This window comes from Elephantulus edwardii, unplaced genomic scaffold (genome assembly GCF_000299155.1).
Source record: "Elephantulus edwardii isolate Elephantulus edwardi_28Jun2011 unplaced genomic scaffold, EleEdw1.0 scaffold00163, whole genome shotgun sequence".
NCBI lineage: Eukaryota > Metazoa > Chordata > Mammalia > Macroscelidea > Macroscelididae > Elephantulus > Elephantulus edwardii.
The window spans coordinates 6,965,938-6,991,274 of record NW_006399913.1 but is presented as its reverse complement, the minus strand read 5'-3'; the positions used below and the strand labels follow the sequence as shown (position 1 = coordinate 6,991,274).

The following is a 25,337-nucleotide window of genomic DNA, read 5'->3' as shown; positions in this document are numbered from 1 at the left end:
ACTAGTTCAAATGGGCCCAAGCTGCAAGCTAATGAGTCTACACTTCTCCTTGTCTGTGTTCTAGACCTGTTGGTTTCTTCACTCAGCCCTAGCCCCAAATGGGGCTAAGTCAGCTAGCCAGGGATCTTCATGACTCCCTGCTCTTCAAGTCAACAATCTTTCTTCTGCCATTTCATACATCGGTGCACTCTAGGTGGGCAGACGTGAAGGAACATATCCAAGTTTAGGCTGTTTCTCCATTGTTACATTCCTCCCACTTCCACTCCTGGAGATCCAGATGATCCCTAGGAGTGAGCATACGTCAACTTCAGGTCTTGAAAATGAGCTCTGATGGGCACTAAATTTACCCTGCCTCAGAAACCAAACAGCTTGTTCCAGTTTTAAAGACAGTTTGTCTCTTCCTTTCTTTTTCTTCTCTCCTTTTCCTACTTGCCTCTCTTTAGAACAGCAATCTCTTCAATTAAAAAAAAAAAAATCCAGTATTGGTCTGCAAGTCCATTCAAAGGCAAATATTCTCAGAATACTGGATGGGATTTAATCTTTCCCCTTGACCATGTCTCAACACTTACTAACAGATTCTACCTTTAACAAGATTATTTCTAAGGCAGATCATTCTTTTTGGTACCCCAAATGAAGAACTTGGCAAAGACAGAACAACATGCTTTTAAAATTACAATATCCAATATTCATTGATATAAAATTTTTTTAAATCTGCCTCCACTTTTCATTTAACTGACTTGTCTATAACCATAGTGCCCGCTATGCTTTATCCGTACACATTGTGCCCCACATAAAATCCCTCATATGCACTGTACTTACAATTAACTATCACTTATCCACATTTGTTAACACAGTCTACCTAAGACCTCATTCAGCCGCTCCCTACAACCCAACAACCTCCACTATCCCAGTAATCATCTCTTTTCCCCCTTTTCTAACTCTCCTTCATCCCTTTTTTGTTTTCATGCATTAATTAGTATGCACTGTTTCATTCTTATACATTGTATTTTATACACTCATTAATTTATACTGTATATCATACAATTATTCATATACTGTGTGAAGCCAGGTGTTAAACCAAGTGCTAAGCCAAATGCTTAATCAGGAACTGAAGGAGGCATAAAACAAGCTGAAATTCCTCTTGTAACTGATTAAAAGGAACAAGAGAGTATCTCTCCTGAGACAGATCACAGGAGATAGGCACATTTGGCAGACCCAGGTGTTGCGTGTTGCCTCCCAGTTTGTCCTAATGGTTTTGTCATTCCTGAGATAGCAAAAGAATGTTAGCATAAAAACACGTAGCTACACTACATTAGTAAGGAAATTTCTCTGTGGCTTATCTCCTGGCAATTTTCAATAAAACCAAGACAGACTCTAAGCTTGTGGCTGCAGTCTTGGAGTTGTATGCCCCCTGCCTTTATTCTTTCTGTTCTCCCCCTTATTTCCTCGTGTCCCTATCTTGTTCATTCATCCCGTCGACAACAATATACATTGTATTTTATATAATTAATTATCATTGACTTGCAAATATTATTACACTATTCCCTCAAACCTTCACTGGATCCTTCCTATTCCTAAACCTCCCTCCCGCAGTCTGCTCACTAAAACCCATTATCCTAGTGATTCTCACCCATCCCCTTTTCTCTTCCTTTTTTAGACATTTATATACATCTTACTAGTTATCCTTCTAGTTTTATAATAATGGTTATATGCAGTATTTGTCCTAGTGAGATTTCGTTTTATAATCCTTTTTTTTTAAGATGAAAAAAGAGATTCCACTTGACCCAGCTATTCCACTGCTAGGCATATATCCTAAGGAAATCAGAAATGAGACATGAATAGAGATATGTAAATTAAGAAGCTGCACTGCAATCCTGAAAACATGAGGTTCTAATCTACAGGCTACTCCATGGCTGAAGGATTAGCAATTTTTTCTCATGCCATTAATTGTCTCTGAAAACCCATTAGAGAGGGACAGCTATAGGTCAATTCTGACTCGGCTGCACACAACCACCACCATATTCATTGTAGCATTATTCGCAATAGCAAGAAAAAAATGGGGAAAAAATCCAAATGATCATGGACAAACAGATTAAAAAATTGAAGTACATTCACTCAATAGAATACTATACAGCAGTAAGGATCAGTAACTTTATAAAATATCATATAACATGGGATGGTCTAGAGAGAATTGAGTGAAAGAACTTAGTCATATAAGGACAAAGACTGTGTAAGACCATTATTATGGAAATAAAAGGATAATTGAGAAAGATGTGAATAAATGCTCACAGGGTAGAAAAAGAGGAAGGGTAGAATCACCAGTACAGCAGAGCATAGTAGGAAAAGGGGAGGATGTGAAGGAATGGGAAAGATTTAATGAGGAACTTGAAAAGATAGAGTAATCATAAACATAGATCAATAGTAATGACTTATATAAAATACAGTCTATATCAATGATTACATTTCATTATCTCCAAAGTAATATATCATATGGTCATCCGACTCAAAATGCCCCATGCCAGTCCATCTCATCTCACCAATGCCTAGTATGCCAATATTTATGCATTCCATTTCTTCCTTAACAATATCTAATTTTCCTGCAGTCATGGTTCTCACGCTATGAGTCGCAGGCGACTCGACGGCACATAACAACAACAACAACACATATCAATGATTGTATAAAACACAATATATTTGAATGAAATACAAAGTAAATGAAAGATTGTAGATACAATTTACACGAATAAAACATAATATGAATAATTGTATGCAAACGAATAAATATACATTAAAAAAACCTAGAAATAAACAAACTCACCTACCCCTCCCTCAACAATTTCCCAAAGCGACACTCAAATCCTACCCTCCAAAAAAACCCTGAATATTGGGGGAAATTAATTTTATATGTAAAATAAATAATAATAATAATGATGACATGGCATAGTGGTAAAGAATTGTGCAGCCAAGCCAAAAACATATAATTTGAATTCACCAGCTGCACCTTGAGACAAAGACGGGCAATCTTCTCCTTAGGGCCTCTGAAAAACTGCTGGAGGGTCAGCTATGAGTCATTTTTTTCCTTTTTATTGGTATATAAAACCAAACTCCTTTAAAAAAAAATCCTACAATCTGATTCAGAACAAAGATGCTCTGGGGACTTCTTTTGTGATGACTCTTACTTCACAAGTAGAAACTATTGATTGATGGAGAATGATGCCAATTTTTAATTGACACTGGAACCACTCTGTCTGCTTTTAACCTTGCCTGTTTACAAAAGCCTCATCCTGGAGTATTAATACTTTAAAATCAGTACATGTCATCAATCATAAAAAAATAGGGAGTCATTCCCAACTTGACCTCTTATTCTATTTGAGGTTTTTACTTTTTTTTCATATAGTTCTGATACTCTTGTAAATCTGTTGGGAAGAGATCTTTTGTCCAAATGAAACTGACTTTTAATATTCAGGGAATATGTGGAAAAATCATCGAGTTTGTCTGATGTCTTTGTTAATAGAGTTGGACTCTATGTTAGACAGCACTGGAAAACATTTCCTCTACAGAGATGCTTGTCATAGGTCTACAAAATTCCTTGTAGTTCTTCCTCACCCGCTTGCATTCTCTCCTTAGTTCCTAAGACCTTAGTGGCCACCCCATCCATAGATACAGGTATTTTTGCCTGTTGAATCAATTAAAATTCAAATAGATTTATTTAAACTTTGGCCAAACATCCCCAGAATCCACTCAACCACAACAACAACAATAACAACAAGAAAAAAAATAAAGAAAGTAAAAAAAAGAGATGGGCTAGATCTAATTATGCAAGATTTCTTTTCTAAAACTTTGTCTCTTGTGCTAGCCCAAGTAATATTTCTGCTTCTTCTTGTTATAAAACAAGATAACAAAAATAGGGGCTGAAGATTAGTTCAAGATTTCTGTGCAATCAACTGCATTGTTAGACTTCCAATAGTCTCTAATCCTCATTTACTATCTGAGGGCTGGACAATGAATAAGAACAACACAAGGAAAATTGATGCCAATGAGTTGTGGTGTTGGAGAAGGGTGCTGAATATCCTATGGACTGTCAAAGACAGGTATGTCATGCAGAAGGTGAAGCCATATTGCTCCTTTGAAGCAAGGATCGTGAAGCTTCCTCTTGTATACTTTGGACATGTTGCTGTGAGAGGCTATTCCTTGGAGAAAGACATCACTGTTGGAAATGTAGAGGAATGGGGAAGGAGTGGAAGACCTTCCACAAAATGGATCGACACGGTGACTGCAGTAACCGTCTTGAATATGTCTGAGATTGTGAAGTTAGCATAGGGTAGGACAAGTTTCAAATCTATTGTTTATAGTCATACTTGACTCGACCTCACCTATTAATAAGTGTCCTTTCAGATGCAAATAATTTTAAAGTTGTAGATCTTTACAGTACCTTTTTCAATAGTCCTCTGTATTTTGTAAAACAATGTTTATATTTTTATTTTATCCATGAAGAACAATAATTAATGGAAATGTCTATTAATTTTTTGTCTAAGTATATTATTTAACTCCTTTAAATAAGTTTTGTATGCTTCCTGTGAGAGATATTACCTCCCACCCCTTTTAGGTTACAACAATACTACATCCAGGACAATGTACAGATGAGTTCTGACAAAGGTAAATTTTAATAAAAGATGTATGATTAATGACACATTTTCTGAACTCTTGGCTATGTCTAGAAGACTTGGATCACTAATTCCTTTTTCTTAAAGGTCTCTAAGTTTTGCTTAATAGAGCTTTTAAGACTTCTTTCTCTTTACTTTGTAAGTATGTGAGTGCCATGATTCACTTAAGCTTTGTTCTTAGTCACTAACTTCAGTGACATATAGTTTCTTTTAATTGACACAATGAATAACAATGAGCACAACATAACAGAGTTTGTGAGAATGGTGATGGACATGACAGGACAAGACAAAGTTTCTATTGTTGTTCACAGGGTCTCTGTGAGTAGTCATCTACCGAAGGCACTTAATAACAGAGCTAATGATGTTATTTCCTTGAGTCTGCAATATTTCTTTGCAGCTTATTCTATAAATGTATCATTGTATTTATAGTACTTGTTTTATTGAATCTATGTTCTTAAATTTTCCTGTAGCATGATTCATGAGTTAATAGTGCTCTAGTATTTGAATTTTTTTCTTCTATTTTGGGTTCTTTGTTTCTCTTTTTATTCATTTCCCTCTGCTTATGAGAAACAGCATTGCATAGGATTAAGATAACTTGAGACATCAATGATTCACTCTTATACTCAATATTTGTGTGACTTTAGGCAAATAACGAATCTCTCTTAACTTCCATATGTGCACATCTAATAAAAGTGGCTAATAAGGATTCTTATAAGCATTAAAAGAGATAAATATGAAACACAGCAGTTCCTAACACATAGTAGTTGTTGTGTATCATAGACCCAGAATTGACCCATGGCTGACCCTTCGGAGGGTTTTCAGAGACAGTTAATAGCACAAGAAGAGACTGTCCATCCTTCTCCCATGGCGCTGCTGGTGACCTCAAATCATGTGTCTTCAAAAGCACACTTCCCATTATGCCACAAGAGCTCCCTTAACACATACTAAGTACTTAATAAATTATATGAAGATAGTGCTTCTTTTTCTTCTTGGTTGTGCTGTTGTTGTGTACTATCACAAAGAACTAAAAGATATAAATATGAAACACAGCAGTTCCTAACACATAGTAGTTGTTGTGCATCATAGACCCATAGCTGACCCTCCGGCAAGTTTTCAGTGACAGTCAATTACATGGGAGGAGATTGCCCATCTTTCTCTCTTAAAGTAGAGGATGGATTTGAACTGCATGCCTTTGGGATTGCAGCACATCTTGCCACTAGGCCACAAGTGCTCTCAGTAATATAGTTACAGAGTTACTATATTCTGTTCATCTGTTCATAGTTGGACAGTCCAATGAGCCTATTTGCTCTGATATAATGACTAGTTTATGCTTTTATTTACACCCATAATTATTTACTTTCCCCTTCTTAGTAACAGTTAAAGGTCTGAATATTCTGTTTGGTAACCTGAGATAAAATAGCTGGGGAGGAGGTTAGAGGAAAGTTCAGTAAAGGCTGTAGTAAAGTGTGTAGAGTTTTGGGTTATTTTTTCACCTAACCAAAATTCTACAGTCTGTTTGAGAATTCTGTTAAATGCACTATACCAAGGTACATCTATTCGATGTATTTTTTTTTTCCTGAATCAGGGTGTGACTACAGAACTATTCCATTTAAGGATATCAGTCCTATTGACCAATCTTTCATTTTAGATTCTCTGGTAGCAGCAGTTTCAAGTGCTTTGTGAGAAGAAGAAGAAGATAAAGCTTCCAGCTCAGTATGTTCTTACTCAGACTTGATGATATCAGGGAGAAGCCCCAGGATTTAGTCAATCCTGGTTCTGTCTCAGGGGGAATGAGTGTGGGGGAGCAGTTGAGTCTTTCTAAGCCTCTGCTGCTGTTTCTGCCTTAATTGCCAGTTTATTAAGCGAAGAGCATTATGTTGTGCCTTGTTATGTCTTTCAAGGCTTTTGGCACTTTTTTCCCTTCTTCTGTTTCTGTTTTGTTCTATTGTGACTTCTTGAGGAAGAGAGTTTCTGTGAACAGATAAAATGAATTTGTCCATATAATTTTAAAATCGTAGTGTATAAAAGCTGCTTGGTGGAAAATTTTGTCTGCAGGCAGTCTCTATATCTGTGGGATTGACTTATCTATGTATGCCGGGAAATATGTGCCTATGTTTCCGACGAATTCCATCTTGTTCCTGAGAATAGAATCTGTCTACATTCAGACTACCTGCAACTAACATAAGAGAGGAAAAGATGGCTGATGGGAGAATGATTAAATTACTACTAAAACACTGTCAGTATTTCAGGATGCTAGTCTCATTCTAACAATATTATAAGGTAGTAAATTAGAAATAATAAATTCATATTAAAAATAAAACTACTAAAAAATAGCATGCCGTAAGTAGACCTGAGTAGTCAAGAGATTACTAGAAATATTTAACTATTTGTGATGTTAATGTTAACCAACCCAAAAAGATGCTTAAAAACAAAGCTGATATTGTTTTATGTTTCATTAACAAGTGTAGAATAAGGAGCTCACAGAGACCACTATCCTCACAATGGCCTAGGCTTAAAAATACTTAATACATAATAAAAATACATTTCTATAGCATTGGGAGAGTTTACTGTCAGGGATCTCTCTAAAGTCCTGACGAGCAGTGAGGTCAGTTTGAAGACAAAGGAGTGCCTTATTCAAGTTATGATCTTTCCAATCACCTGCCATGCATCAGAAAGCTGGACAATAAGTAAGTATGAGAGAAGAATCAATGCATTTGAATGTGTTGAAGAAGAGTGCTGAATATCCCATGGACTGCTTGGAGAAAGTGCAACCAGAATATTCCTTGGAGGTTAAGACAGAGAAGCTTCATTTCACATATTTTGGACAGGGTGCTGGGAGAGACTATACTTTTAAAATAGACATTATGCTTGGAAAGGTGGAGGGTTGGTGAAGAAGAGAAAGACCCCCAATGAGATGGATTGATACAGTGTCTGTGGTAATGGACTAAAATGTTTCAAGGATGATAGGGATGACACAGGACAGGACAAAGCTCAGATCTATTATTCATAGGGTTGCTATGAATCATATTTGACTCGACAGCACTTACCAAAAACAATATCCAATACCGGGTATTGTTATTTGTGTGAGATCTTGTCAACTCCAAGATAATTCAAAAGATACAAATAGTAAAATTGTCTGAAAATTACAAGGTAGAGGAAGGGTTACTGGAGTGGGGTTGTGTAATATTAAGGTAAAATTGTCAGTCTCCTCCCATGCAATTTACAGTCTCAGAAACCCAAAGGATGGTAGGTGGGGAGTTGTTTCAGAGCTGTTGTACATGGGGTCGCTATTGAGTCACAATCGACTCAGCGACACATAACAAGAAGAGATTTGAAGTGGCTACAAATGTTTGAGGGACTTTCCAATGAAGGCTTGTCTAATATGCCTAAAGATTCCAGAAATAAGGCTAAAGGATATGCATTAGAATAACATCAGATTTCAGTTCACTAACGGGGGAGAACAATTCCAATGATTAGAGCAGTTTCCCAAATGAACTACCAGCTGTTTCTCTAGAGAAGTATTAGAGTAAAAGTAGGAGTGATGGTCAAAGATTCTAAATAAAGCTTCCTCTGTATATTTATCAGAGAATTATGTGTTATTTTTTTTAATCAATAAGCACATTTTACACACTATATTTTACGCATCATACCTTCTGAGATGTACCATTCCTCTATTTCAGCTTATAACCAGTACTGAAAAAAATTCAATACTGTGAATGGAAAGGAGTGAAAAAATATATATCAAAAGATTAGAGTGACACCTAGTTCAGTATATGTTGGAAGGCTAACCCAAAAGCTGTAAATTCAAATCAACCTGGCCCTCGATAGGAGAAAGAGTGGCAGTTTCTTCCCAGCATATTTCTAGTTAAAAAAAAATAAACTGATAGACTGTCATCAAGAGTCTCAATTGAGTTGGACTGCAGTGGGTATGGTTTTGCCTAAGAAACTCTTGTTTTCAAAATTATGAATCTTTAAAAAATTGACATATTATTTACTTGATTCAAATGAATAAATCTATATTGTTGTTATTGTTTGCCACTGAGATGGTACCAACCCACCAGTGGATTTTCAGAGGCAGTTAATTACACAAGAGGAGTTTGCCCATCCTTTTGCTCTGGAGAAGAACTGAATTAGAGGCTATATTAATGTGATAATTTCACATGTCTTGATGAGGATCACATAAGGAAAGTTTTTGGTTGTGTTTGGGTTTAATTAGTTAATTTTAGGGCGAACATTCTTTAAGTGGTACATCTATTTGCTGCACAGAAGTGACTTGGAGTTGCTGTGATGCTGAACACTGGGCCACACTTGTGCCAAATACCATAATGTTTACCAATCATGGACAGTGTTTGGAGGAGCTTCCAGATTGATTCATGTTTGGAAGCAGGAGTGGCATCGATTATGCATTTCTTAAACCACATTCCTCAGGAAACTCTATGAACATAGAGAAATCATGATAGTTACAGAACAGGGTTCAGGTCTTTTGTACACAGGGTCACTATGAGTTGTATTCAACTTGATGGCACTTAACCATTAAGTGAAATTAGTGTTATATTTTGAAGGAACATTCTTCAAGGTTGTACATCATTCTTCTGTCAATTTGCTGTACTGAGGGAATCTGGGTTTGCTGTGATGCTAAACCTTGTGCTATTTGGGTGTTAAATGCCATAACAGTTGCCCACGGTGGACAGTGTTTGATGGAGTTCTCAGTTTAAGACAGGTTTGGAAGCAGGAGTGGCATCCACGTCCTAAACCATACGCCTACGAAAACTCTATGAACTTGGATAAATGGTGATAGCTAGCTATAGAAAGGCATCAGGTCTTTTGTTCATAGAGTCTCTATGAGCATGCTTGACTTGATGGCAATCAACAACAACAACAACAACAGTAACATATTAAAATTATGTTGTTGTTGTTGTTGTTGTTATGTGCAGTTGAGTCACCTGCGACTCATAGCAGCTCTATGTACAACAGTCCTAAACCCTGTTCTATCTTGTGCCAATCTTGCTGTCTCTGACACACCTACACCCATTACCCCAGTCACTGAACCAATCCATCTCATTGAGGGTCTTCCTCTTTTGCACAGACCCTCCAATGTCCCAAGGATGATGTCCCTTTCCGAGCACTGGTCTCGCTTTGCAACATGTCCAAAGTATGTCAGATGAAGCTTCAGAATCCTTGCCTCCAAGGAGTAGCCTAGTTTCACCCTCTCTATGACAAACCTCTTTGTTCTCTTAGCAGTCAGTATGGTAAACTAATACTTCTCTCCAGCACCACAGTTCAAATGCATCGATTCTCCATTTACCCTCCCTAGTCATTTTCCAGCTTTCTGATGCACAGTAATTGCAAAGAACATGGCCTGTATCAGGTGCACCTTAGTCTCCAGAGTAACACCATTGTTCTTCAGTACTTTTGGGGAGGTCCCTAACAGCAGATTTTCCTGTCGCAGTATGTCTTTTAATTTCCTGGCTACTGGTGCCAAGTGTGCTGGTTGTGGAGCCAAGCAAACTAAAGCTGTTAACAATCTCAATCTCTTCACCATCTATCATGGTGCTGCAAATTAGCCCAGTGGTGAGAATTTTTGTTTTCTTGATGTTGAGCTTCAATCCATTTTGAATGCTGCAGTCTTTGACCTTCTGCAGCAAGTGCTTCAGGTCCTCCTCAGTTGCAGCAAGCAGGGTTGTGTCATCTGAATAATGCAGATTATATTAGAGGTTAAATTTTAACTTATACCTTAACTGCATGTGAACACTCAAAAATATTTTTACCTTCATAGAAAGCCACTATGGAACTCTGTCTTTATAATATTATTGATCTATAATGAATGGTCTCTATATAACCTCTCTTTTGACTTCCATAAGCACTGACTTGTCCAGAAAGACCCACCTTGGGCTTTTTGGTTGTGGGTTGTTTTTTTTGTTTGTTTGTTTTCAGTATCATCTTCACTCTTCCTGCTTCCTAGTGGCTCTCTTTTCAGTCTCAACTGATAATTTCTACATTTCCGTCCCCCCCCCAATATTGGTACTGTTGTTGTTGTGTACTGTACAGTTGGAACCGACCCATAGTTGACCCTCCAGTGGGTTTTCAGAGGCAGTTAATTGCATGGGAAGAAATTACCCATTCTTCTCCCAGGGAGCAGCTAGTGGCCTTGAACTAAGTGCCTTTGGGATTGCAGTGCAGCTTCTTGCTACTAGAGCCAATTAGATGTTAGGTAGAGCCAATAGTTTTCATTTGTCTGCTAACCTAGAAGCTGGTGTTTGGAATACACTTGGTGATACAGGGGAAGAAGGGACTGGGAATTACTTCCATAAAGACTGTAGCCAAGAACACTCTTAGTTTTACTCTGCTTACCATATAGGGTCACCATGAGTCAGAATCAACTTAATGGTAATGCATTTTTCAAAACCTTTAAAAAATATATTTTTATTTAAATTTGTAATTATAATTGGTATAATTTCATAACTGACTGACCCATAGGATCTTCCATGTTAAAATGCTTAAGTTGGCTTTTGAAAGTGGGCATTAAGAATCAAGACGTAACTTCCTTTTCCCCCATTATGTTTTCTGTATGAGACAAGTGCTCAGTGTATCTAGCTACAATGGAATTATTTTCAGAGACAAAGTCCATGTAGTACATGGTATTTGATTGACAGCTTAACCACATTAGAGGTCACAGTTCCTGAATAAAAGATATTGCAAGCTTTAATTTTACTGGATCACAATGTTCCATAGAAGGAAAATAATTTAATGTACACTGGTTGATGAATTAGGGAACCCAAAAAATGGATTAAGTTAAGGAAGCGTGATGAATTCAGCATGAAGTCAGTGGCAGTGTGCAGAGAAAGAGTGCATTATTTCAGCCTACTCCTTTGCTGTTGGCTATAAATTAGAAAGATACTAAGTCTTAGTATTTACCTTGGCAACACATTTTTTGAAATAAAATTTATTTTAAATGTGATTTTAATGAACATTTACAGAGAAGTTAGATTTTCATTCATTCATTCTTGCACATTTTACTCCCTCACTCTCTCTTCCCTCTCCCTTGTTTACTTTTTTCTTTTTAAAGGAACCATTCTTTGTTACACAATTATCTACATTCTCCTGCCCCAGTCCTCTCTGCAGTGATAGATCTCTCATTCTGGGCTGTTGTTGTACACATTTCTTTTTAAAAAACAATATGCAGACAAATACCCACCCTGGGAAAAGACACTCCTAATTAACAGAGTTTGCTGTGTGAAGGATAAAGCTTTGAAGCGTGAAAATTAAAACCATATGTAAGTGATATTTTTCCTTTTTCATCTTAAATGTTCATCTTGAAAATAAATTTGTCATTGACGATTTTTCTGCGTTCTCTCTTTCTCTCACTGTTGATGGCTGGTTTGGATTCATAGCTGATCTTCCAGTGTGTTTCCAAGCCTGTAAGTTGCATTGAAGGAGACTGTCCATCTTTGTTGCTAAAAGCACCTGGTAGGTTCACAGGCTTTGAATAAGCAGCACAAATCTTTACAGATTACACCATGACCGAGTCTTTACTCAAGGAGCTATTCATCATAAATTCTGCTAAAAATTATGGGCTCATTTTAAAAAGCATGCTAAGAAAAGAAAAAAAAATGGCCATCTATTATCCCTGAAGGACAAATAAGAAAAATGGTATAATTCTTTAAATTTCACATTGATTTAGCAAATGATATAAAATGATTTGTTCTCCCATGATGTTGTAATGAACAGAACAGTGGGGACGACAGTAGCAATATTTGTAGCTTACTTTTCATCAATAAATCATTTGATACCAAGTCTTGGGAGAGAGTTTGTTTACAGACATCATTATATGAAGAGTAACCAGATATTAGCATAGAGTAAAAAGCTTCTACATTTACAGCTACATCTTTTACCCAAAACCAATCAGAAACTAGCCTATTGTGTATAAAATAATTCTATATAAAGTTACTGGTAGCAAGGTGGATACATCAGATGCATAATTCTTTGCCAATGGAAAGTTGTGATTTAGCCACAATTTATGGTCAAGAAGACTATTTACCTGACTTAATACAAATCGATGTTTTCTGACTATACATTTCAAGAAAAGGTTGTGTTAACTACACACTCAAGTACATTTCCCTATGTACCCAAGGGACCAATTTTGGTAATTCAAGAGTATTGAAACAATGTTAGCACTAAAAGGAAAATGTAATGTTTAGAGACCTCATGCTAAACAGCTGAATTTACCATTTGTGCTTACTAAGAATCAAACCATTATTCAGGATGGTTCTTTACCATAAAAAGGCCCACACCCACCTACAGCTCAGAACTCAGAGCCCAGGACATAGGACTGAATAAAGAACAAACTGTGTTCTGCACTCAGTGCACGTGCATTAAAAATAAATACACACTATCATTTACCACCTGGCGAGACAGTCAGGAATGCATGGTGGCCCTTGATGCAGTAAATGGTTGGTTTTCCTGTAATTCAAAGCTGTTGTATAATCTTTGTGTTCAGTCCCTACCCAGTGGTGTGGAGAAGTGTTGGGTATGTACAGCTAAGTTTTACACAACTGAAAGCTTTGCTAAACTAAACATCCCTAGGTTATTGTGATCAGATGACAGAAAATATAACGTGTAAGAATACCGATGACAAAGCTATTCACCAACAGAGGTGGAGGGATGGGACGATTATAGGGTAGCTAATCTGTGCTGTTGTTGGGTGTGTTGGTTGATTAAGACTCCTAGGTGATCCTAAAGGACAGAGTGTATGTCTCATATAGATTTTTCCCCCTTTTTTTATTTTAAATTTTTATTTTATATTGGTTTGCATATATAATTTGTGTACTTTGTATTTCACACTCTCCATTGACATTGTGTTTCATGCAATCATTTCCATTGATTATGCTCTATAAAGTTAATCACTGTTTACCTATGCCCACCATTACCCTGTCCTTCCAAATCCCCACTGGATTTTCCCTTTTCCTTTACATAATAATCTTTATAGGAGTAGACATTTAGGTTTACTCTCCCACAAGAAAATAAAAGTCATTGGTAAGTGTCCACAGTGTAGGTAGTAATGAAAGGAATTGGGGTGGAGAGATGGGGACGTGTTTCAGAGCACCTCATGACCATCACTACAGTGTCACTGATGAGCTCTAACTGCTAAGCTTTCTGATAGCAACCAAACATACGATTTCTTAATCTCTGTATTTTCAATTACAATATTAGTTCATTTAATAGTCATTTAGCATATATTCATTACAGGCCATTCTATTGACTCAGTCTCATAGCTACTAAGGATGTAGGTTTGTGTGGTTTCTATAGTGATTGAATGGCATATATTATATGGCTGTTAGTGTAGGGACTTTACCACTTGGTGCATTTTAGTCACTGTTATAGTCACAAGCCTTATTGGAAGTTCCCGTTTGAACTGATAAAGATTCTATAAATGCAAATATGTTTATAATCTGGAGCACAGGTGATGGAGGTAGTCCCACTGCTAAACAAAAAGGGTGCCCCTCTGGAGGTTTGGCTCCACCAACAGGTCCTGAAGAGAAAGACAGGCAACGTGCTCCCCTGAAATTTGTAGCCTCTGGAAAGTTGCTGGAGGGTCAGCTCTGAGGTGATTCTGACACAATGGCTATGAGTGTGAGTTTTTTAGAATCATTACTGATGACTGGATTTTGGTTGAAAGGAGAAAATACTATAAAGATATATTCATCTGTTATTGGTTATACAAAAATACTAAACTATGTGGATCATAGAGCTTTACCAATTAAATTCCAAAGAATAGGGATTCCAGAATACTTAACTGTGTTCATTTGGAACCTGTACTTGGGCCAAGAGGGTTCAAATAGAACAAAAAGGTTGATAGTACTTGGCTAAAAGTTAGGAAACGGGTGTGCCATTTCATTATGTTTACTAATTCTATATACTGTAAAAAGCTTGAGAAGTTATACTAACATAAAGACAAATAAAGCATAAGGAACATAAGATGACATAACTTTGATCAAAGTACATACTGATGAAGATTAAAGACTGTGGCCTTCAGTATGGGATACACCACAATATAAAGAAAACAAAACTCTTCACAACTGGACCAATAAAGAACATTGTGATAATCAGAGAAAAGACTGACCCTGTACGGGATTTTATTTTATCTGGGCCTATATAATCAATTCTTGCAGAAGCAGCAGTCAAAAAATAATGTATCGTATTGCAAGAATCTGCTGACAAAGAATCTCTTTATAGTGGTAAAGAGCAAGGAAGTCACATTGAGGACAGAAGTGCGCCTGACCTGAGGCATAATATTTTCAATTGCCTGATATATCCACAAAAGTTGGACAATGAATAAGGAAAATTGAAAAAGAAAGATATTTTGAGTTACAGTTTTGAAGAATACTGAATTTAAACACCAACTGCCAGAAAAGCAAATGAAGCATCAAGAAAAAATATGGTAAAAATGCTGATTAGAAGCAAGGATGGTAAGATACACATTAGAATGGTATCAGGAGAGGCCAGTTCCTGGGGAAGGCTATGCTTAGTAAGGTAAAGGATCAGTGGAAAAGATGCTGTTCCTCACTGGGATGAACTGACACAGTTGCTATGCTGAGCTTAAAATTGTGACAATTCTCACGATGATGCAAGACCAGGCAGTGTTTTGTTCTGTTTTATATAAAGTCTCTATGAGTCGGCACCTAACATCTACAGCTGTCAAAAACATTTACAGCTTTGGAAATCTCATGAAGTATTTGTATTCTATCTGCAGAGCTGCTAAGTCAGAATCTCAATTTGACTGCAGAAGGTTATGTTAGTGAGTTATCCATGATGGGACAAACCTTAAGGAACAATGCTGGTCAAAAACATTTTAAAAAAATTTTTTATTAAATTATTTATTTTTCATTTCAATGAACATCTACAGAGATTTTGGAATTGGTGAAACTTAGTCTGACTTTAGTAACTTCACCCAAAAAGATTAGTCAATAGAAAAAAAACATCCTGTTGGGTAAAGTAAAGGATCAACAAAAATCACTATGAGATAATTCACACAAGAGCTGCAATAAAGGACTAAAAATTAAAAACAAAAACAAACCCCAAAAAACAATTTTATAAAAAGAACAAGGGAGAATAGCTGAAATATGTTCCTAGAGTGATATTTTTATTATTCTTATTTTTCTAAACAAGTAGGATCACTAAACCAAAGCCACAGTCAAGTCTATTTTTATATAACTCTTGGCCATTGAGTCAATTTGATTCATGATGACACGCCATCGAGTTTCCAAGGTTGTAAATCTTAATGAGAACAGACTGCCTCATCTTTTTCCTGCCTTGATTCTCAACACATAACACTCTATGCCAGCAAGGCTTCAGTCTTCAGGTTGTTGTTGTGTACCATTGAGTGTGGTTCTGGCACTGGCAGTTTTAGAACTTGGCTTTTAAACACCTATAATGTTCTCAAGCAACAAGAGCACCTGAAAAGAAGGTATCTCATATCTTAGATACTTTTAGAGTTCTCTGTCAAGGCCACAGAAACGAACTGTTCTCTACTTGTTTAAATATACAGCTCCTTAGAGGTTAGTCCTTAGATGTTTTAGGGAAAGTCAACAGAAAGGCTCCTATTCTAAACTTATCTCCTGGGAAACAGCATGCACATTTCAGATTTTCTTCTTTATATATTTTTGGTTGCTTTGAAAGCCTAAATAGATTTGTCTAATCATTGCTTCCTAAATATGATTACCTGTTTTTCTCTCAGCTGATTGACCACACACAGATACTCCACCTAATGGCAATGATCAAATCTGTAACACTAAGGACAAGATTTTTATTTTTTGCGTGAGTGTGTGTATTGTTAAAAAAGATACACAACCATAAATCTTTAACCAATTATTCTACTTGAGTATCTGGAAGTTCAGTTCTGCTATACATACAGATCATAGATGTCAAAGGTTATCTCAGATTAGTGTATTGTACTAATTGTTTTGTAAATCAATAAATGTAGGGGCATAGAAGTATAAAGCTAGAAATGTAATTTTTATACAAACCAGTGCTCCAAGTATGATATATTAATATTCTATCTACATAAAAGGAATAATACTTTTTTATATTCTCTGTTTACCATTTGTTCTGTATCAAAAATAAAACACTAGAACAAACACAAATTATTTTTTAAAAGCAAAACAAAACCCTTCAAACAAACAAACAAAACATCAAAACAAAACAGCCTGGGTACTAGGTTTTACGAAGTGTTCGTAATTGTTTCAGATAGCTGAGATTGTCATAGTTTTACATTAAAAAATATTACAAAAGGTAAAAATAAATTACTAAGGTATTTCCCCAAAATTAGATAATTAGAACAATATAGAATCAACCCAGAATATGTATATGTCAGGGTTTTTTAGTCACTTCTCCAGTTTTACCTACTTTAAATCTGTCTCTGATAAGGCCGCCTTCCCAACATGTTCCAGATAAATTTTTAATATCCTTCCAACAAATAGGTTCCTATTCAATGTTACCTATCTCAGAAAAATTGTATCTCAAGCCATTCAATTACTAAATTAGAAAACTGGGTGTTATATTGACACACTCCACACTTAATTAATCAATAATTGCCATCAATAATGCCAAATACAGCACACATCTATACTTAGTTATCTACTCTTCTCAGATAATCCTTAACTATTTTATATTTCCTATCTCTCTTCAATCTATTTTCTAAAATGACAGTAGCTAGGAAAAGTCTTCTAAATAAAATGAATCTGTTTATGTTATAATCTAATATAATATTTCACTGTTTCCTACTTTACATACAATAAAACTAAAAATCCTTAAATATAGTCAGCAAAGAACTACATAGCCTGGTTTCTGTTGACTTGGACAATATAGTTTCTTGACATTCATTGTTCCATTATTAAGCTCCAGCCATATTTAACTTCTTTTAATTTTTTGGTATTATGATCTTCCCTACCTTAGGGAATTTATACATACTTTCTTCAATCAGGAATACTCCTCCTCACTTTGCCTGGCTAACTTTCATTTATATGAAAGCTCAGGTTAAGTGGTTTTTCACCAGAGAAATCCCTTTAACTCCTTCTGTAATTGGAATACCATTATGACTATTTAGTTCATTCACAGAATTTCTCCTAATTTTTTTTTTTCTTGTGGGCACGGATTTAAAATTTCCCCCTATCAGACTATAATTTCATTGAGAGTTCTTGTTGTTGTTGTCAGGTGCTGTCGAGTAAAGTACAACTCATAGTGACCCTCTGACACATGTGAGTTTATTACTGCAGTTACTGTGTCTACCTAGCTCACTGAGGTTCTTCCTCTCTTTTGCCGACCCTCACCTTTCCAAGAATGATGTCCCTCTCCAAGGAATTGCTTCTCCTAGAAACATACCCAAAGTATGTGAGACGAAGCTTCGTCATCTCTCCCTTCAAGGAGCACTCTGGCTGAACTATATGCAGGAGATATCTATTTGCTCTTTTGGCAGTTTATGGGATATTCAGTATTCTTCTCAAACACCTCCACCCAAATTCTTTTTTTATCATCCTTATTCATTGAGAGCAAGGTCCCTCTTTTTCTCATTTGCTTTCGCTTTCGCTGTGTACTCCACTGCCTGGCTCTGAGCCCAGCTTATAGCAAATGCCCACTAGATGCCCAAAGGACTAAATGACTAAATGAAGCCCGTTAATTCAGCAACGGATTGTGCACTCATACCCAAGACTAGTTGGTTCATTTGGCAGCATTATTGATAAGATCCCCCTGCTGGTACACTGGTTAAGTGCTGAAGTATAAACCTGAAGATTGGAAATTCAAATATACCCTTTGGTTCTGTGGAAGAAACACAAAATAATCTGTTCCCATACACATTTACAGCCTAAAATACACAGGGCAGCTCTGTTCTGTCATGTGGCACCGCTGAGAGTCACAGTTGATTCAAAAGTCCCTAATCACAAGAGACAGTACCCACCGAGTCAAGGAAGCCCAGATACAATTTTCTGTGCACACATTAAATTATCTTTTAATACAAAATGGAACTCCTTGGAACATTTTGGCTGTCTTGGTTAATAAAAATCACATCTTCCTCCTTGCTCCACAGTATAGATAGCTGAAGCTCTGTTACAGAACTGATTTCATTCTACCCTGCATTAAAACTAGTAGACATAATGTCTCCCTCTCCCAGTAGGACTTCCTGAGGACAGAGAGCACATCTGATTCACCAATATGTTCCACTGACATAAGCATTTCTATGGCAGGATTTAAACATTGGTAGAAAATAATTTTTAATATATGATCATTCGTTATCAAAGAATAACAAGGTGCCAGGCAAAGTTTGGATTGTAACACCCCATCAGATTTAATTTAAAATCCAATCCCAGTTTCCTATCTACTCTGATTTTGCTGTTCAACCACAATTGAATGGATTGAGAAGTTGTAGTTCATTCATACAATGGAATACTACACAGCACGCAGGAGCAATCATTTTGTGAATTATTAACTAACTTGGGAGGGACTTGAGTGCATTATCCTGAAGGAACTAACTCACTCTCATAAGGACAAATATTGTATAAAATCATTATTGTAGAATGAGCATGAGAATCCAATGGGGGAGGGTAGAAGTAGAGGGATGAGGATGAGGATGAGTGGAAGGGAGAGGAATTAATTATGTGACTGCACAATTTGATAGGCAGAGTTAGGGAAATGGGAGGGAACTGTGGTGAGAAACAATTTTGTAAATTAACTAGTATAATAATTTTTTTAAAAAGAAATTTAAATAATGAATAAAAGAATTCCCTTCTTTCTCCCCGCAAATCCATGAACTTTATTTAAACAAATCCACAGTAGTCATCTCTGGATGATGACAGTATGAAAAAATAAATGGGCGCAGCAAACTCTCAGTAGGGCCATTAACGTAACCTGGCCCACAACTGTCTATCAGGATTTGGCAGGGTCTTGGTTTCAGTAGTTTAAAGTCACTTCTAATAGTTTCCTTGAGTCTTCTCTCTCAACAGTCCCTGCTTACATGTAACCTCAACTCCCATGAGCTGTGCATTGTCATGAAAAGATTTTAATACTCACCTCTCCCCACAACCCCTACACAATGTCTCAGGACAATCTTTGCCCATTCTAGCCCCAAATAGGAGAAAGTTTCACCTAAAGTATACTAGCCTGAGAGGAGCCTAGTTATCAAAACCCACCAACCAAACAAAAATATCTAAAGCAAAATAAAACAAGCAGACCTAAAACATTTTTAGCCAATTCAGTAAGTTTTTTTAGCATTCTGATACACAGCTGGAGACCACTGGGAGAATGGATTGCAGAAAGTCTGTTAATACATGTTAAGCTAATAATTTGCCTTTACTCTGGGCTGAATAATCATTATTAATTGAATTGTAGAAATGGTTACATTTTATTTGGGTTTAAAGCACCTTAATATTATATTCTAGAAAACTGTATTACAGGAAATATTTTCTTTAATGCCCCTAACTACTGTGATATGGTTAATATTTTTCTTTCATATTTAAGTTATATCATCTAATGCATCTGAATTCAGTCCATGAGGAATCTAGAAGCATCTTAAAAATCCATAGCCAAATAATTATTACAAAAAGTGAACTTGTGTAGAAAATGATGTTACAAATAACTTGGAGTATACAGTTCATAGTTAAAATATAAGAGGTTGGTAATGCAATGGTTAAGCAGTTGATTGCTTTGTGAAAGGTAAGAGGTTCAAATCCATTAGTTATTTTGTAGGAGAAAGATATGACAGTTTGATATCTAAAGATTTCAAACCAAAACTCAAACCTACTGCTATTGAGGTATTTGATGGATTCGAACTGTCAACCTTCCATTAAGCAGTGCAATGCACTATGCAACCAGGACTACTGTACAAAGAGTAGACATTATATGAAGCAGTAATACTCTGTCTCCTAAGGTCACCACAAATTGAAAATGACTTAGCAGTATTGGGTTGGGTGAGTATTTTGGTTTTTTGTTTGGTGGTATAATAGTTAAGATATTGTCAGTTTAAACCCACTCCGTGGCTCCAGAAGAGAAAGACTTGGTAATATGTTCCATAAAAATAATAGCAAAGAAAATTTTACTCTGTCACAGGAGATCAATAACAGGTATAAGAGACCATGAAGAATTTAACACCACCACCACCACCACCACCACCACCACCACCACAATTAATATTACTTTGCTAGTCAAAATGTGCTCAGTGCTAATTGAAACACTTTACGTGAACTGATTTGTCTGTTTTTTACAACACTCTCCAAAGCAAGTATTGTTATTACCTGCATTTTGCAGAAAACATAACTAAGACAAAGAGAGGTTAAGAAATTTGTCCAAGATCAAACAGCTGATGATGGACAAAAATAGCATTCCAAGCTGAGAATGTTTACTACAGAGTTTATATTGCTAACCATTCAACTCTGCTGTTCATCTTGTGCAAACCATCAGTTTAGAACTTTGGACATTTTTTTGTATCCGTTAATCATCACATACCTTGGTTGCTATAAATAGATAAATAGGCCCAGCTACTTAATTACTGAAAGTACTTACTGAAAGATTGGTCCACCCCAAAGTACCTCAGAGGAAAGGCCTGGAATTTTACTTCCAAAAAAAGAGCCATTGAAAATCCTATGGTGCAGAGTTATACTCTGACTTACATGGCGTCACAATGAGTCAAATTCCATTTAGGGGGAAATATTTTCTTTTTTGGTTTGAACTCTTTGGGGTAGATCTGTGTTGAACAGCAATGTAGTTGAATTTTACGCAAGCTGAGACCCTCATCCAAGCTGGCTCACTCCACTAGTACATGTAATGGATGAATCGGATTTTTCATTGCTGTCAGATTCTTGGGCTAGTTGCCTTGGGATCTTCAATACTACCCATTACTACCTCTCAGAGAAGGACATGCTCTTATTATTTTTTAAGTGCAATAGCATTCGATTTAAATAGATTTTAAGGGAAAGAATAAATGGTTCACTCAAAGTAGAACAACTATAAAACCATGTTCTCCTAAATATTTAAGACTATTAAACTAATTATCAGATTTTCTTAAAATATTTAAGAGTGTTAAGCCAATATTAAATGACATCTTTCTGTGTAGTACAGGGTTGAAATGATTATTCTTAAAATTCAGTTTAATGATTCATCTCATTGTTTATGCAATTCCCTAGAGAAACTACAAGTACCTCAAGGGCTCAATAGACATTTCAAAAACATAATAAATTTTACATTATATTCACTAGTTCAAGTATAAACCATTATGTAGTCCTTGTTAGGTACAACACACAAGGGTATCATAAAATTAAAACAAAAATCCCAACAGTGTTATTAAAAAAATTATTATCCAAAGATAGATTGTTTTAATTAGTTTTAGTTCCATTACCATTTTGCTAAAGGAAGATTATAATCTCTAACTGAAAAATAGTGTATAACGTGTGGAGCTGCTAATCAAAATGCTGGCAGTTCAAACCCATCAGCTGCTCTGAGGGAGAAAAATAAACAATCTCCTCCTGTAAAGATTTACAGAATTATAAACCTGACAGAGGGTTACTATGAGCCCATATCTATTCAATGGCAGTGGGATAGTAATATGTAATCAATCAGACATGATGATCTAGTAAGATTTAAAATTTATCAGTTTAAAGACATTCCTAAACAAATAAGTCCTTTCCTAGTCCAACTTCATATTTAAATTATAAGCACCTTTTATTCTTTGTAAAAAAATCATTATTGCAGGATTCCAATCTCTGGTAACCATGAATATTGGAAGGTGGAAAGGAAAGTACATTGCAGGTGAGTGTGGCATAAATTTCAACCCAGTTAGAACTCAGTGTGAGACATTCATGTTTATATTACCTTTAGGTCCTTTGAACAGTTTTATTTCCACAACAGTCTCCAAGATGGGTCGTCTTCTACGTACATACAGTCGAACAATAGAGCCTGCTTCTTTCAGAGCTTCCACTGCCTTACTGTGGGAAACCTCGGACACATCAACTTCATTCACCCGTAAGATACAGTCATTGACCCTGGAAGGAAAGAAAACAGGCAATGTCATGAATGACGAAAAGACTTTCTAAAGAACTATGATGGTTCTTTCACCTTGTTGTTGTTGGTATGTGCCTTCAAGTTTGAAGTAACACATAGCTGACCCTCCAGTGGGTTTTCAGAGGCAGTAAATTGTCTGGGAGTTGCTTGCCCGTCTTTCTTTTGTGGAACAGCTGGTGGATTTGAATCACATAACTTACTTCACCTAACACTATGTAGAAAGCTAAAGACTATAACAACTTTAAGTATTTAACTTTAGAAGTACTTCAAATAATGGACATCAAGACTTCAAAAGTTTTAGTGGTCCCACATTAACCATCATCCTGGTCTGTGTCAATTATATCATTATTGGGCTTGATTGGGTTTTTGATTAGTTGCCATTAGAATGATTGTCAGGATTTACTACAATGAGCTGTTGTTGTTATGTATCTTTAAGTCATAACTGACACATAGCTGGCATTTCAGTGGGATCTCAGAGTGAATCACATGAGAAGAAACAGCCCATCTTTCTCCTATTGGTGGATTGGAACTATAAACATTTTTGAGTTGGTAGTGCAACTCTTTATCACTACAGATAGACATAATAATTAAACTTTAAAGATACCTCTTAATCAAATCTTTCACTTACTAGTTATAAAAATATTGCCTAAATATTACAGAAAATCTGAAAATATAAACTGTGGAATAAATAAAAAGTGCATAGAACCCCATAATCCAATATTAATATTCTGGTAAATTATTTTACCGTTTTATCCTCCCTCAAATCTCCCCAAAATATTGTATGTATTGAAATTCCTATTTAAAAAAATTTACAAGAGAATTTTAGCCAATTCCTGTCTCTAGGAATAAACTTTGAAAATTATAAATTTATGACAAATTTTATGTAAAAATTTTGTTTCATCATTTTCTCAAAGGAAGAAATAACTTGTCTTTTTTCACAAAAATATCTGATCATCCATGAACTTCAAATATATTTTTAATATTATTCAAGATAACAAAAATGCCATTAAAATGGTTTACAGTTTGTGATTTGAGACTAGAAAGAGTTCTTTCCTTCACTTTGGATGTTCATTCTACTGCTCAGAATAAAAGATGGGAGGTCATTCTTGCTCGCCTCTTATCTTCAATCACCACACACACTATCTTTTTTTTTAATTATGCAGAATTTTAATTATCCTATAATAAGACATATTTAAGACAGGTTTGTGGTTTTAGATTTTCTTTTTGCAAATATATTAATTTTTAATTAACAATCTAGAAATATATATAAAGTCAATTTGATATAGCAATTTTATAAAACAATAAAGAAATTCAATTATGCATCAAGAGATAGTCAAATATAAAACACTACAAGTTGTAAAATATTATGAACATCTTTTGTTTTGAAATTTTTTTAACAATTATGTATCAGATTTATTTATATCTGGATATAGCGAGAAATTATATGTTGCTGTTGGGTATGGTAGATTCAGAACCAATTCATAGCTGACCCTCCAGTGGGTTTCCAGAGGAGATTGCCCATCCTCTCATGGTGGCCTCAAACTGTGTGTCTTTGGGATTGCAGCACACACACTATCTTTACATGCAGTGAATATTCTTGATTCATGTAGGCTTTTTCAACTCCACTAATACCCTCCTTGTTGAAGCCAACATCATCTCTCTACTGGACTCTCCACAATCTCTTACTCAACTTTCCTGGGAGTCCCTAGTCACTTTTGAATCAATTCTACAGACAGTGACTGGGATAGTGAACGTGTTTGATAGCTTATAAAACATACCTTACAAGTTCCTACAGGGCTTGCTTTATTCAATGGATCTATTTCTTAGCAAATACTTGTTTGGAAAAAAATGAAAGAATAAACTTAATTTCAATTATTATATCCTACATTTGACAGGTTTGTAATGATGAATTTCATGGTTGGGTGTTTTGTTTTTTTTTTAAAGGGTTCTTTTTTTTTGTATTTTCTTTTTATTTTATACTGGTTTAAATACAAAGTTTGTGTACATTGTTTTTTTCACACCTGACGATTAACTGTCTTTTAACTTTCTTAAGCCTCATATCACTTCCAAATCAGATATAGTGGTTCAATGAGATAATATATATCTCATTTAATTTTCACCTAAATAATTTAGTTAGAAAATACCATTCATAGAGCACAAGTCTTGGTATGAAATAATTGCCTAATACTGCTTATTATTAATAATAGCACTGTAAACATTGGTCAATTTATAATAATCTTAGAAATGTGATAGTTCTATAACCCTGTTGTTGTCATTGTTGTTGTTGTGTGCCGTCGAGTCATTTGCGACTCATAGCGACCCTATGTAAAACAGCCCTATCCCCTGCTCTATCCTGTGCCAATTGCACTTTCCTCTGACACACCCATCCCGATTACCCCAGTCACTGAATCAATCCACCTCATAGAGGGACTTCCCCTCTGCCCCGTCCCTCCACCCTCCCAAGCATGATGTCCCTCTCCTGTCGCTCCTGGCAACATGTTCAAAGTATGTCAGATGAAGCCCCAGAATCCTTGCCTCCAAGGAGTAGCCTGGTTTAACCCTCTCCAGGATGAATCTGTCTATTTTCTTGGCAGTCCATGGGACGTTCAATACTCTTCTCAAGCACCACAG

The 25,337-nt window shown here is 35.9% G+C and overlaps 1 protein-coding gene across 6 annotated transcripts in view; it reads right to left on the bottom strand.

Annotated features, from left to right (window-relative positions):
• Positions 1-25,337, bottom strand: part of DLG2 (discs, large homolog 2 (Drosophila)) — a 1,891,340-nt gene that overhangs the window by 731,212 nt on the left and 1,134,791 nt on the right. For all 6 annotated transcript variants that reach the window (XM_006895272.1, XM_006895270.1, XM_006895271.1 and 3 more), the window contains one exon: positions 22,518-22,687. In XM_006895272.1, the coding sequence (XP_006895334.1) occupies positions 22,518-22,687 (170 nt within the window). The remainder of the gene's footprint in view (positions 1-22,517; positions 22,688-25,337) is intronic.